The sequence below is a fragment of the Lampetra fluviatilis genome, chromosome 46 (genome assembly GCF_964198595.1).
Source record: "Lampetra fluviatilis chromosome 46, kcLamFluv1.1, whole genome shotgun sequence".
In the NCBI taxonomy this organism is placed as follows: domain Eukaryota; kingdom Metazoa; phylum Chordata; class Hyperoartia; order Petromyzontiformes; family Petromyzontidae; genus Lampetra; species Lampetra fluviatilis.
Window position 1 is genome coordinate 1,523,435 of NC_136320.1, and position 14,861 is coordinate 1,538,295.

Here is a 14,861-nt window from a genome sequence, read left to right on the forward strand (position 1 = left end):
AATGCATTTGCTGATGACCAAATCGCCTAGAATGTGCCCAATCTCATCAGACCTTGGAAGCTAAGTTGGGTTGAGCCTGGATAGTGCAACCATTGGTTGCCCAGCTGGGCAGCTACATTGTCAGCAGAGGGCAATGTACTATGCTGTAATGCATATTACAGGTAGGAACAACAGTTCCACACTGCCCACCAGGGATTATTTGTCTGTCTGTCGTGCATAGCCACGCCCTCGATTTGTATTTCATAGAGTGCTTCGGGCGGGCTCAGCACCACGTGACGCGCCGCCCCACGCAGCTTGCGCCGCATGACACGGATCGCACGAATGCGCTGTCCAACCAAGTTCCTACCTGCCCACTGCGAAGGAACGTGTTCTCTCTGCTTTCATTAGCGTGAACTAGGGACAAACAATCCACACCACTGATACAGCGTGGGAAGGCCTTCATCCAGCAGTGGATTGACAGAGGGGCTATATTTTAATATTGCATTGCAGGATACATTCATTTACGCAGTGTCAAACTATTTTAAAAGGAATATATAGCATTATAGGGTTTTCTAACATTTAAGGTGAACTGCAATGTGTTTGTGTGTAAAAGTGTGGTATATAATTAAAACGTGCCAAACAATTTTCTTAAATATTATTTATTTATTTATGGCAATACACATACAAAGGAATGAAAATCCATAACCCGGGAATTCTTCAGGTCATTGAAGCATTTTAACCATTAAAGCATCAAATACACCTATACATGTAAAGCAACAATCCACTACAAAATTTTAAAAATACATTGTTACTCAAGCACGTATAAATAAAAATGCATAAGCAAAACTACCACCCAAGTTCTAGCGCTGCAGTACGAGTTATTATTCGTCAGAAAGAAAAATAAAAACTTTAGCTGTCCAATGCTCACTCGGGATGTTCCGTGCGTTGCTCGCCATGATGTCCGACGTTCCTCTCCCATGTGCTGCTACCTATTTCAGGAAGCGAACTGAAAGGTGAAAGCGCATGGAGCAAAACGTCGGACATCACGCTGAACGGCACACGGTGCAACCCGAAAACACACCCTAGTGCTATGGAGCACAACCGAGAAAACCTATGTGCAGTGGTGCAACTCAAATTTTTACTTAACCAGGTAAGGCCCACTGAGCTATGTGGCTCTTTTTTTCAGAAGCGACCTGGCCACAAATGATAGCTCAACGAAGTGACTTATGTGGAAATTCATAGCAGCCAAATACTCTAAACGCATTATTCTGTGGAGGGAAAAACCGGAGGACCCAGAGAAAAAGCCACTTTTCCACGGGGAGAACATGCAAACTCCAAATATACAGGCGTCGGGGTCGGGATCGAACCCCACCACCTCCTGTATACGAGATGGTTAACATGTCGCCACTGTGGCAAGATGCGAACTCATCGTTTTCATTTTAGAACAAGAGCTCGCAAGCTTGAAATTGTCTTGCCAAAACGCATAAAACAAAATGTCAGAAGTGATGGGCGATACGGCCTTCCATTCACCATTCCATCCCTTCTTCAAGCCACGCACACCACCCATGGTGGCTCACGGCACACAGTGCTGCGTCCGCTTGTGCTGCGTGACGGCGTAGGGGAACATGAATGCCTTTCCGCAGATGTCGCACAAGAAGGGCTTCTGGCCGCTGTGCATTCGGCGGTGGTTGAGCAGGTGGTCTGAGCGTGTGAAGCGCTTTCCACACTCCTCACAGCCGTACGGCTTCTCGCCCGTGTGCGTGCGGAAGTGTACACGCAGCTTCTGCTTGGAGCGGAACGCCCGGCCGCAGGCGTGGCACGCGAAGGGCCTCTCCGCAGACTCGTCATAAGTCCACTGCGGTTGCGGGAAGCCGGCCTTCGTGGCTACCTCACTCAGATATGCCGGCAGGGCGAAGGGTGGGAGCCCGTTGCTCAGCGGGTCCGCGTTCCCGCCACCGCTACGGCCCTTCCCTCGCCCGCTGGGCACGCCCTTGCTGGAACCGGCGCTAGCCGATGCTCTCCGTCTGCTACGGAATCGCTCTGTAGAGCCGAGGGCGCCCAGGTCATCACTTGGCTTGCGACCAAGCCCGTAGCCCCTGCTCGACTTTTCGCCGGCAGTGGCCACGCCTCCCCTTGGCTGGTCGTCGTCGTCGTCATCATCGTCGTCGTAGTTGTCGCTCTGCGTGATGCCGTACGCGTCGATCGCGCCGTACGAGTTGATGTCCCCATACTTGTTCACCTCCTCGTAGCAGCTGGCTTTTTCATCGTCTAGGGGGAGGTCACACTGGTGCTGCTGCTGCGGAAGCAGAGGTGGCTGAGGAGGTGGATGATGATGCGAGTTGTCCTCGTCGTTGGCAGTCGCATCCTGGGAGCGTCTCGACGTCAAGGCGTCATCGCCTTTTTCACTCGGAACCCAGGACTTGTCGCAGGGCTTATCTGTGGGGAACAGGGGATTTGATTCAAGCAGCATCGTTTACCGTGTCTTGCATGTGTCTCGTTCGTGTCATCTCATTAACCGTCTATTAGGTGTATCACAATTCACCTACCCACAAACCCCTGCGAATTTAGGATGTTGAGACGTGTCCTGGAAAAACTTGATAACCCAAACAAGTCAGCTGTCCACAAAGCAGGCTTTTGCTGAGAGTAGGCAGATTTAGTGGATGATAAAATGTGAACTATTCAGTTCATATTGCGTGCTCAACTCTCAGGAGGTGATGCAATTCAAAACTATCAAAAGTGCATTGTAAAGTGTTCCAATGAAGCCAGCATGGGCTATCGTAAAAAAATATATATGCTTAAATGTTTATGTCCTTACCTTCCATTCCCATCTCTACTTTAACTTCGTTTGTATCCTCTTCCTTGTGGCTTTGCTGTTCCTGCGACTCTTCATCTGAACCTTCCGCCCACTGCACATCCTTGTAACCTGCAGAGAAGAACCAGTCAACAATGGGCGAGCAATGATTCACGTTTCGGGTGGAAACTCTTATTCCACCTTAAAATTTTCTCAAATACCCATGACTTGAGTCATTTTCCACCCGATGATTATTGATCGTCAGATCTCATCAGCTAAGCAGGATTTTTGTGCTAGGATATTTCTTGGGATGGGCGACCACCACGCACGCCAGGTAACCATAGGCATCTGGGGGGCTTCGCTGTGTTGTGTGCAGCAAGATCTTTTGTTGTACTCTGCTAGGGTGCTCCTACGTCTCTGCTCCAGTATATTCACCAACCCTCACTGACCAGAGTGGTGAAGTATGGACAGTTAATCCTCGCGACACACACGTTGTGGGCAGGCCCGTCTTTCAGCAGTGGATTAACAATGCCTGTAAATGTTTGCGTTGCATTAAGACAATGTTTCTAAGCCAACTTCCTGTTATGGAGGAAATCTGCCAATTTCAAAACTGTCAATTCGATGTGTGTCGGCCATTTCATCAGCATGAGAAATTGCACTTTAAGCTGTAAACTGCACAGGTGCACAGATCCAAACATCCCAATATAGGACCACGAAAGCTTGGGCAAATATTGGTGCCGGTTCTGGCCGGCTTCCCGCTTGTCTGTAGTATCCCATGTATCTGCAAGAAAACTGCGCATTTCAAATTCTACAGCGTTTTTAGATGCAATCTGCATTAATGACGCTAAATATACATAATGGACCTTGCGCAAAGTCACCTGTGTATTTACCTTCGTTTTCCATCTTTAATTCTTTCCAAACTCCATCGCCGGTCTGGACGAAGATCGGAGGGCTGTCCCTCGGCATTTGTGGTGAATTGCTTTGAGAAAAAGCTGGTTAAAAGAACAGAACCATAGTGTTATGTAGGCAACCCAAGAGGGAAGCCGTTACAAACCGGTAACAGCCTTGGGGAAAAAAATTCAACGAAAGTTAAGTTGAACTTGCCGAGTGGCTCAGAGGTCAAAGTGCAGAGTCGGCAGCATTGAGATCCTGTGCTCAATTCTGGGCAGCAATCTGACTAGTCCAGGGTTCCCAAATCTAGTGGGTTCATGGTCTCACCAATGGTTGCACAAAACACATCTTTGGTTCTGCACTTATTTAGGCTAATTCTAGCTCTGAGAATGAAAATATTGGGTTTGATTCTCATGCAATTGTAGCGGCATCGTTGAGCGCTGTACGCGATTGCCACGACTTGTAGCCTGTAATAACGGCCTCGAGTCGACAGGGAGCAGAAGGGAGTCTAATAAGGGTGATGAGTCAGGACGTTGGGCAAAGGTAACCCTAAGGCAGCTCGGGACCACAGGTACAAACCCCCAGGAAGGGGGCTGGGGGATAACGTCACTCCCCAGGCCCTTCCAGACGGTTCCAGAAGGGAGGAGTGGCTCGGGGCGGAGTGAGCCAGAATCCAGTATAAAAGACGGTCCCCTGAACGGGACCGGCAGTCGTGGTCAAGCCGAAGACCCGAAGACCAGCCAGAATAGGACCCTAGGAACCCCCGGACACGAAGTCCTTGTCAGGGCTGGGACCGAGTGGGCGAGTGGTCCTAGGCTGGGTCTGGTTAGGCTAGCCTCCCCTAGGTCCCTCTAGACGGAGGGCTGATATATAGAGAGTGGTCCCAGTGATTAGGACACGCTAGCCCGGAGGCGATACCTCCCCAGGGTATCTGGTGGAAGGGGCCGATACCCCTTTGTGTCAGGGACCTTGTGTTACTGTTATAAATAAACGTGTTGCCTCCAGAGAAGATTTGGTTCCCATCCTTACCCACTACACAATGAACATTATTCTCTGCAGCAGAGTGGGTGGGGACGTGTTGTCTCCTACTTCTAGATTTGAAGCTTTCGTGACTGCAAGGATTCATACTCTTAGGTTTTTTCGGTAAAGGCACGTAGGTAAAAATAAATAATAAAAATAAATAATAAACTGATAGAAATAATTATAGAAATAAAATAATAAATCACGACGTTTCGGGCGCAACACAAGCGTCCGTCATCAGGTGGGACAACCACAGCAAGAAACAAATGCTTACCTACGTGACTTTACCGAAAAAACCTAAGAGTGTCTCCTACTTTTTGGACCAGAGGTCTGTAATATCCGCTTCTCTGGACCGTTTCTGACATGAAGGGTTGCACTTCTCTGCAAGAGATTCAAATGAATTATTTATCTTGCGATGTCGATAGAAGAATTGGAATAAAATTGGGGAAAAGACAAATAGTTTATAAAATGACTAGTTGACAAATGTAAACTTATTGACAGACTGTTTTATCTTCATTGAAAAGTAATGGTTAAAGTTATACACCTATTGCGAACATAACCAGCACAATCGTGATTGGTCGTTGAGCTTGGATCTATCGATGGCAGAGCACCCTCCACCCGCTCTCCCCCAGTGGTACGATGAATTGCCATGATACATTGTCATGATTCAATTTGAACAAAGGATTATTTTATCTTGTTTGTATTTTTTCTTTCCCGAATGCAAAGTTTTTGCTGTTGGCTTAAATGTAAAATTAGCAAGATTTGCCTATGATTTTCACTATTTTTAAATCCTTTATATTAAGTTCACTTGCTTGCTTGCGCGCTTACGACCGTGCAAATCTTTCGGTCGTTTTTTAACCCACTTCCCGTGATCCAATCGAGCTGACATTTTGCACACAGACTCGTTGTGCGTGACAATTTATTTTCGTGAAATTTTTTTTTCCATAACTTTACAATTTTTAGGAAAAACTAAAATTATATTTAATTACCAATTGCTTAATGGTGGCAGGCAATCATCTGACCCATAGGTGGCAGCCATCTCAAGCCAGAGGACGAGAGGACTCTAGCCGCCACGCATATAAAGGATTTATAGTGAAAAACTTTGTTTTTACGGGTTAATTTTTTAAATCCTTTATATTAAGTTCACTTGCTTGCTTGCTTGCGCGCTTACGGCCGTGCAAATCTTTCGGTCGTTTTTTAACCACTTCCCGTGATCCAATCGAGCTGACATTTTGCACACAGACTCGTTGTGCGTGACAATTTCTTTTCGTGAAAATTTGTTTCAAAAATTTTACACTTTTTAGGTAAATTTTTTTATATTTAATTACCAATTGCTTAATGGTGGCAGGAAATCATCTGACCCATAGGTGGCAGCCATCTCAAGCCAGAGGACGAGAGGACTCTAGCCGCCCGTTTCAAAGACCAATGTGGGCTGGGTTGTGGCCCATTGAACACGCATATAAAGGATTTATAGTGAAAAACTTTGTTTTTTACGGGTTAATTTTTCATAAATACAGAAGCTGGTAGAAGCGCACCCCCATTGGAAGTAAGGTACGGGTGTAAATAACCACAAAAAACTGTAAATTTTAGACCAATTAGGCTGAATCATTGCTTCTTGCCGGATGGTCAACGAAATCGGCACCCCCACAATTATTTGCCCCGCGCACCTTCCAAGGGTTGGTCCTCTTGCGCTACATCGTCCATGGCCGTGTCGTCCTCGGAGGCCGGCGTACGGGCGTCCAGCGCGTTCAGCTTATCGGCCGAGCGGAGGAACTCGCGGCTGAGGCTGCTCAACGTGCTCACCAGCACCTCCAGTAGCGAGCCGAGGCCGGGGCACGACCGGCCCGATGCGGCGGCGGCGCCGCAGTCGCCGGCGCGCTCCGCCGGGAACGCCGCCACCACGCGGCGCAGCACGGCGTAGAAGCCGAAGGGCAGGCGCTCTCGGGCGACGCAGAAGAGCTCGGAGCGAACCTGCAGGTCCTCGGCGCAGGCAAGCAGCACCTCGTAGTCCCGGATGCCTAGCTCGGTGTCCATGGCGAGCGCGATCTCCGTGTTCACGCCCATCTTGCCCAGCCAGCCCGAGAAGTCGGCGTGCTGGTCCACCTCGCACGCCATCTGCGAACGGTAGCGGCGAAACGGTACGTCATGGGTCGTCGTGCAAAAACGTTGCCTGACCAATGCCCAGAGCGGAAGCTTGGCAGGCGATTACCAGAACTCTTAGCTTGCCAAGTTGCGGAAAATGTTATCGGATGGGGTAATTGTCTAAAATATTAGCTTACCTTGTTGCCCAGAAAGCTAGCTTGTCGTATAATAGCCAGACATTTTTATATTGTCTAGCAGTTCCCCAGAATATTAGCTTGCCAGGTTATTGCTTGAAATGTTTGCTTCCCTGTCCCTTGCCCAGAGTATGAGCTCCACTGGCCATTGCCCATAATGCTAATAAGCAAGGACATTGCCTGAAATGTTAGCATTGCCAAGACTGTCTGAAACATTAGCTTGCCTGGCTATTGTCCAAAATGTCAGCGTGTTGGGAGTTTTTCATTGCAGTCGAGGCGGTGTTTTGTTAAGGTATAAAGTTACTGCTTTAGTTAACTTATTCACACTACGATGAATATCAGGTAGTAATAACAGAAAACTATTTCCTGAAGAGGGCCAGTGGACAGAAATGTCATGATCTTTATTTCCTGCTGATGACAAAAAATAAACTCCTTTTTTATATGGACTTGCAAATTGATGTATTGTTCATGACGGTTACATCAGGGTGAAAGTGTCTTTGCTCATGGGATAATGGGGCTGTGCTCATCTTGTTGGCAGCCCTAAACCAGCATTTGGAATTTCACATAGTATGGCAGTGGTGGAGGCAGGTACATCCAGAAGACACTCCAGAGTTTAATAACCACAAATTGGTTCGAATCATCCCTTCTTGTGACATGTCCTGCCCAAGCCCATTTGTGTTGTCAATATATCTCTAACTTGTGCAAGACGAACAACTTAGTGGCAGCCAAAGTGGGGAACATGCCCAAGAGGACCTCAACTGGAAGACAAAGCAATGAAATCAACTGACGTGTGGGAGCTAGTTGGATATGTTACGTTGCAGGCCTGTGAAAATGGTGGTAGCTTGGGAAGACCTTCAGCCATTGACTGCTCACGACTGATGATGGTACTAATGTTATCAGTGGTTAAGTATTTTGTATCTGAAAAAAGCGTTCAGGGACTGTACTGCCAGAGCTGCACAAGCATAAACGAACTCGCTGCATTCATTTCCTTGATCTCCAGGTCTTATTCTCTTCCTACATATCTCTGCAGGACTTAATACCTTCATCTGCGCGACATCTCTCACAAGCACCATTTATTTTTCCCCAGCTGCTGCTGAGACCCTCATCCCTGCCTACATCACATTCGGACTCGACGACTGAAACGCTTCTCGACAGCCACCCCAAATTCTTCACCTCCAAACTCCAGATGATCCAAAATGATGCTGCCAGACTACTCACCCATTGATGCGATCACATCACCGTTACACTGACACCTCAACGGGTTGGCGTTTCAAGATCACCCTCACATTCATCAAGACCCTACACGGACCCATCCCAGCCTACCCTCTCCCTGCTCGTATCACTCACCTGCACGCACTCTCTTGCCACTCCCCTCTCATCAGAGCACCCTCTGATCCAGCAACCAAGTCTTAACTCTCTCAGGCTCCAGTTAATATTGGCTTGACTGGGGACGTCGTCAGAAATCGCTCATTCTCTGCTTCGCCCATAGACTCTTCCTTTCCTCTCGCCAACCATGCTGCCGACTCCCTGCACCTATACATGTCCTACAACTGGCTGTCTATGAAATGTATACACTTATACCCACTGTTTCCATACAAGAATTGTGTTGTATTAACACTGCTTTATAACCAAACATATATAAGCCCATGTATCAGGCAATGGCCCTTCAGATCACATAGCAAGGGCAGGGATAATTTTTATAATGTTGTACTTTAACTTGGTGCCTTTCTGGGTGGAGTTTGTATGTTCTCTCCCTGTGCTGAATGAGATTTCTCCGGGTTCTTTGGTTTCCTCCCATATCTAAAAAAAAAACCCCAATGCAACTGGTATTGGGCCAAACATCCCAATGCTGAAAAAATATCTGGAAGCTACTAAATTCGGATTACGCACAATATTGTCCTACTACTGCAACAACTTAGCAAGACCCTTTTGAATGACGAGTCTTAGGACTCATGAGGCCCTCTGGGATAAATAAGCCTAATAATAAAATAATCATTTAAAAAACCCTCTTCATTTGTTCAAAATTCCACAGGCCTGGCACTTACTCTGGCCTCCACCGTGCGTGTTGGTGCAAAGGAAAGAGTGTATTTGCTTGGGTTGGGGGCACAGGCTAGGGTGCCGTTAACACAACGCAGACTTTCGGTGTTAGACTAAGTAAGTTGTAATTGGATGACATTGGGGATTACAGATGGGTGTGCTTAATAATATCAAGCAATCATTGCACAGCGTGTGGACCAACGGGCAAACTGATTCCAGGATTATAATTATCAATGTTTTACAGCCATTCTTTAACATCTTCATCTCAGGGTACTCCGGTTTCCTCCCACATGAAGCCAGAAAACTCAATGTTAGGATTGGCTAAAAACATCCAAATGCATATGCTAAACATCCATGAAAATCTCTAACTCAAACAGTACACACAACCCGTGCATTCGCACATGCAGGCCATGTGCAAAGATGCGCTCGCAGGGATGCGCGTAAGACACATGCACACATCTTCACAGACTTGCAGACATGCAAAGAGACGCACACAAATGGGTCGATACACAAATATCAACACAAAACACTGACCCAAAATACAATCGCATACATACAACAAATGGAGCCAGAGGTACACAAACACACACAACAGAGAGCCAGACACATTACACAAACACTCTTACAATTCAGGACACAGGTACTTACACAAACATGCCCACATAAATAAACACGCATCACAGAAACCCAGACGCACTATATAAGGCATCTTTATCCCTTGCACAGCCTCCGATGCAGACTATTGGGGCAAGTGCTGTTAGCGAGCACCTATTAATTCCAGAACGTCGCAGAGTGGGGGTGATGTGGCCAGCTCCAACCCCGGCCGTCTTTATCTTCCCAGTGTGGATTCTTCCACACCACCAGATACTCATTTAAAGCTGAATTCGACCTAGTCGAGGCCCAGGACCGGTTCAGATAACATTCGCCAGAATGGAACACGAGCGAACGGCGTAACTGCGCACACAAGAGACTCGGGCAGCATAAATTAAAGTAATTGTCCACAGCATGTTCTCATTAATGGGCTGAGATCAGACCTCAAAAATAAATACGCAATTATGATTATATTGCGTACGGTGGCAATGTGTTAAGGAGCTCATATTGCCAATGCTTGCATGTCTTATTCTTGGTTCTTTCGGTAAAGTCACGTAGAAGGGAAATAAAAAAAAACATAATAAAATTCTCACGACTATTATATTATGTTAAAATTTATGTATTTTATTATTTCCCTTCTACGTGACTTTACCGTAAGAACCAAGAATATGAATCCCTGCAGTCACGAAAGCTTTAAATCGAAAAAGCTTGGATGTCTGTTAGCCACGACGAGAGAGGGCTTCACAGGGTAGGTAGGGGTTTGTGTAGTTTTGCTCCGTTGAATGAATGCTGACCACACAGTAGCTTACTATACGGACGGTCCATAGCTTGGGGTTGCACGGCCGCATCTCCGATGAGCACGGTTTGACTACTACGTACGGTGCCGAAAGAAGTTCAACATACCCTTTGAGTGCATACAATCTCGGCTCATTTTTTAAAAATCCTTTATATTAAGTTCACTTGCTTGCTTGCTTGCGCGCTTACGACCGTGCAAATCTTTCGGTCGTTTTTTAACCCACTTCCCGTGATCCAATCGAGCTGACATTTTGCACACAGACTCGTTGTGCGTGACAATTTATTTTCGTAAAAAATGTTTTCCAAAATTTTCTACATTTTAGGAATTGTTTTTTATAATTAATTACCAATTGCTTAATGGTGGCAGGCAATCATCTGACCCATAGGTGGCAGCCATCTCAAGCCAGAGGACGAGAGGACTCTAGCCGCCACGCATATAAAGGATTTATAGTGAAAAACTTTGTTTTTACGGGTTAATTTTTTATTTTCCCATCGGCCTGACGGTGGCTGCAAGCGGGGATCTTCTAGGAGGAATGCCAAAGCTAGGAGGTGCGATGTTTGGGTCTCGAATGAGGTGTTTATTCTGGAGGTCCCGCGCAGTTTCCACACTGTTAGCCGGCGTTCAACTATCAAGAAAAAGGGAAACTTAACGGACTGCAATTGGCCCCAATCCCCTCGCCCGGTGACCCTTAAAGTCTGGCCCACACTGTGCATCATCACATTAATCCCAGACCGCAGCATCAGCATCAGCAGCGATTAGCCAGACACGTCCCGGCTTCATTGATTAAAAGATTTCACTATCGTGAGTAAAATAAAAATCATCGCTATAATGGGCCCTTAATAATAATTGAGGGCACATTGAAATTGGAGGGGTTAGACAGCGAAGTGATTTAAAGCCACAAAACACTGTACATGGTGAGGAAGAGCCGTATGAGACGATGCTAAACAGCATCGACTCATTCAGAACAACCCACGGCGCGTCTGTCATGGGGGTCAGTTTGACCAGACTTCACCCACGTTGGTAATTGCGGGATGGGTGAAGGGCAGGGAAAGGGTGTATTAGGGCAGCCAGTGGCTAAGGGCAGCCAGTGGCTGAGGGCAGCCAGTGGCCAAGGGGAGCCAGTGGCTAGGGGCAGCCAGTGGCCGAGGGCAGCCAGTGGCCGAGGGCAGCCAGTGGCCAAGGGCAGCGAGTGGCCAAGGGCAGCGAGTGGCCAGGGGCAGCGAGTGGCCAGGGGCAGCGAGTGGCTAAGGGCAGCGAGTGGCCAAGGGCAGCGAGTGGCCAAGGGGAGCGAGTGGCTAAGGGCAGCGAGTGGCTGAGGGCAGCGAGTGGCTGAGGGCAGCGAGTGGCTGAGGGCAGCCAGTGGCTGAGGGCAGCGAGTGGCTAAGGGCAGCGAGTAGCTAAGGGCAGCCAGTGGCCAAGGGCAGCCAGTGGCCAAGGGCAGCGAGTGTCTATGGGCAGCTAGTGGCCGAGGGCAGCTAGTGGCCAAGGGCAGTCAGTGGCTGAGGGCAGCGACTCGGACACGGCGTATCACTCGCCACTGACGGCCGCCGTGCTCTGGGTGTGGAACTCGGGGTCACACACGCGGCCCCGGGTTTGCATTGGCGCGGTACAACAACCACTGCGCCATCCACTCCCGCCAACACCTTCGAATTAAAAGAAATGCAGCAACAATTCGAAACGGACAACACACAATGTAGCCATGTAATCATTATAATAATAATACTGATTATCATGCTTTACATTGGCTACTAGAGCGTCCCGTCCGGACTTGTGCTGCACTTCCGCGTTGTATCTCACTCTCTCTCCCCATTCGTGTCGGTGATCGCACCGCACACACCGCACACCTGTACAATGCCTGACCATTGTGATGTTACACACCACACGTTCGCTGGATTGTCCTTTTAACCACAGCATCACGCTTACCTTGAACGGGCTCCGTCGATGATGATAATGGTGCTGGTTACTGCCGGTGAGCTGCCGACGAATGCGACGAGGAGAGACTCGCTAATTGGTGTTACCGACGACGATTTCTCACCTACCTAGCATTCGGTTAATTTTTACCGATTTTTGGGTAAAAAATTACATTTTTTTCCCGCTGGATTTTTTATTACGGCTGCTTCTTTATCATCTCCGCTTATCAGACGCCGTAAGAGAACCCCCCTACCTCACCGCGGAAATAAAAATAAAATAAATAACCTCAGGGGGATTTACTGTAAAACCATGGGCGACCTAATACAGCCAGCCCCATCCGTGTCCACGCGAGCGTGTGTGTGAAGGGTCCGGCCTGAATTAACGAATCGATTACTCGGCACGAATCGCGCGCATGTCGATTCCGAATAGTTATTCTCTAAATGTGGTAAGGCGAGGAGGGGGAAAAAAATGCTTCGTCGATTCGGTAATCGATCACCGTAGCAGGAATCGGCTGGAGCTCTTGCGGACGCTATGTGTTGACTTGGATCGAATCGATGTTAGCGCTGACCCCCCAATAAATCGATTCCCCGAGAATCGCCTCCTCCCGTCTTAATCTCGGCCTGATTCTTTTTTTGGGGGGGGCACTCTGCGTGCGCGATGACGTCATTTACCAAGCGTTGGTGACGTCACGTGCCTAACAACGACATCACGTGCCTAACAACGACGTCACGTCAATTGCGTGATACGTCACACCACTTTGAAGTATCGCGCATCAACCCGAGTACGTGATTACGTCACGCCAACTACGTCATACGTCACGCCAGCACGTCATTGCGTCACGCCGCTATAACCGCGGTTACGTAATGTTATGTTTACGTGGTGACGTCATGCGTTGTGTATAACGCGTGGCGGGCAGCAGGCGGCAGTGCAATCCATTGTTGTACTGCACTAAATGAGAATCAGAATATTTATTAATAGTCATACCTGTCAACCCATACGGTTTACCCGTATTCTTCTACAGGGAAATTGAGTTTTCAGGTCCATACAGCGTACAGCCGTTTTAATACAGGCATAAAATTGAATACTTCGTCTATTTGTTTGTGTTTTGGGGCCGTCCATAAATGACGTCACGCGATTTTGGACGATTTTTGACCCCCCCCCCGCTTTGTCACACGGCGTCACAAAAAGTCAGGCATCCCCTCAAATATGACGTCACAAAGCTCTGCCCCCCCAAATATAAAACACGCTTCAAATCGCTTTAAACTATTGTTATTGTAGTGCGTAATTAATGTGGCGCTGCACTCTGATGTTGTAGGAGAAAACATTTATTAAAAAGTCTATTTAATTAAGTAGAACGTGTTGTCTATATTTATTTAAAGTTGCGCATTTTGATGAGACGTCACATTTCTCACCCCCACTCCTCTCGTCACACATCGTCATAAATGTCTGACCCCCCCCCCCCCCCCGTCATTTATGGACGGCCCCAAACAATAGTACGTAGAAATAATGCATACACAAAAAACAGAGCAGCCAACACCAAGACTGTTCTGTTAAATTCTTGTCATTAATTCAGACCTTATTGGTCACCCCGTTGCCCTTATAAATGTCAACGTTCGTCCTACAAAGTCTCCATCACAAGGTGAGAAACACAAATACAGGAAAACCTTGGTTTGCGAGTAACTTGGTCTGCGAGTGTTTTGCAAGACGAGCACATTTTTAAAATAAATACTAATTTGATAAACGAGCGAGGTCTTGCAATACGAGTAGCACGTGTATACGCTTTGTCTGCCGAGCGTCACGTGATCACAACTCATATACGAGTGCTTTGATATACGAGTGCTTTGATATTCGAGTGCTTTGGATTACAAGCACGTTTCCGGAACGAATTATGCTCGCAATCCAAGGTTTTACTTATAATGTTCTTGTTATTGCCCGTGTTGACATGAAAACTTAATTACCCTGTACAATAATACGGAGTAAATCGTATGGGTTGACAACTTGACAGGATATGTGACTCGTCGATGATTCAGTACAGTGCTGTATAAGCGAATCGAGGCTGTGACAGATATTTATTGATCAATTTTATAAATCGATTATGAATAACACTGGTCCACACACTTTTTCTGGCATAAGGTATTCCAAAGGTTTCAAGGTAATTTTGGGGTGCTGATTCCAAATCTGGCATCAGTTTTTGAGATATCAAATATTGCATTTTCAATAAAAACTGCAGAAGAAAATATTAAATAAATGTGGATATCTACATAAAATGATATTATAAACACACTATCCTAAAAATACAGCACCATATTTTAACACTAAAGCAGTCAATGACTCGCAACAACTTGCAATCATAAGTGACAGAGTTAATTTCGGGTAAAATCAATGAAAATGGGGTAGCATAAAAATGAGATGTGATAGAGCAAATCTGAGATCAGATTTGGAATCAGCACCCTGAAATTAGTCTAAAACAGCTGCAAAAGTCCAGGCCAGAAAAACATGTTTTTTGGTGTTGACCAGTGTTATTCAATTGATCATTCATCGCATAGAATTCCTTGACCTCGTGTCGTCA

General features: G+C 46.9%; 1 protein-coding gene across 2 annotated transcripts; it reads right to left on the bottom strand.

Annotated features, from left to right (window-relative positions):
* Positions 1-657: 657 nt before the first annotated feature.
* LOC144947643 (uncharacterized) lies at positions 658-12,680 on the bottom strand. 2 transcript variants are annotated; one of them, XM_078876878.1, is made up of 5 exons: positions 12,305-12,680; positions 6,349-6,796; positions 3,649-3,762; positions 2,795-2,902; positions 658-2,415 (listed from the first exon to the last, which is right to left on the bottom strand). In XM_078876878.1, exons 2-5 carry the CDS (start codon positions 6,794-6,796, stop codon positions 1,553-1,555), a joined length of 1,533 nt encoding a protein of 510 aa, XP_078733004.1. In that variant the 5' UTR covers positions 12,305-12,680; the 3' UTR covers positions 658-1,552. The 2 variants fall into 2 exon arrangements, with proteins under 2 accessions (XP_078733004.1, XP_078733005.1); XM_078876879.1 differs by having other exon boundaries at positions 659-2,415; positions 3,661-3,762.
* Between the last annotated feature and the right edge of the window lie 2,181 nt (positions 12,681-14,861).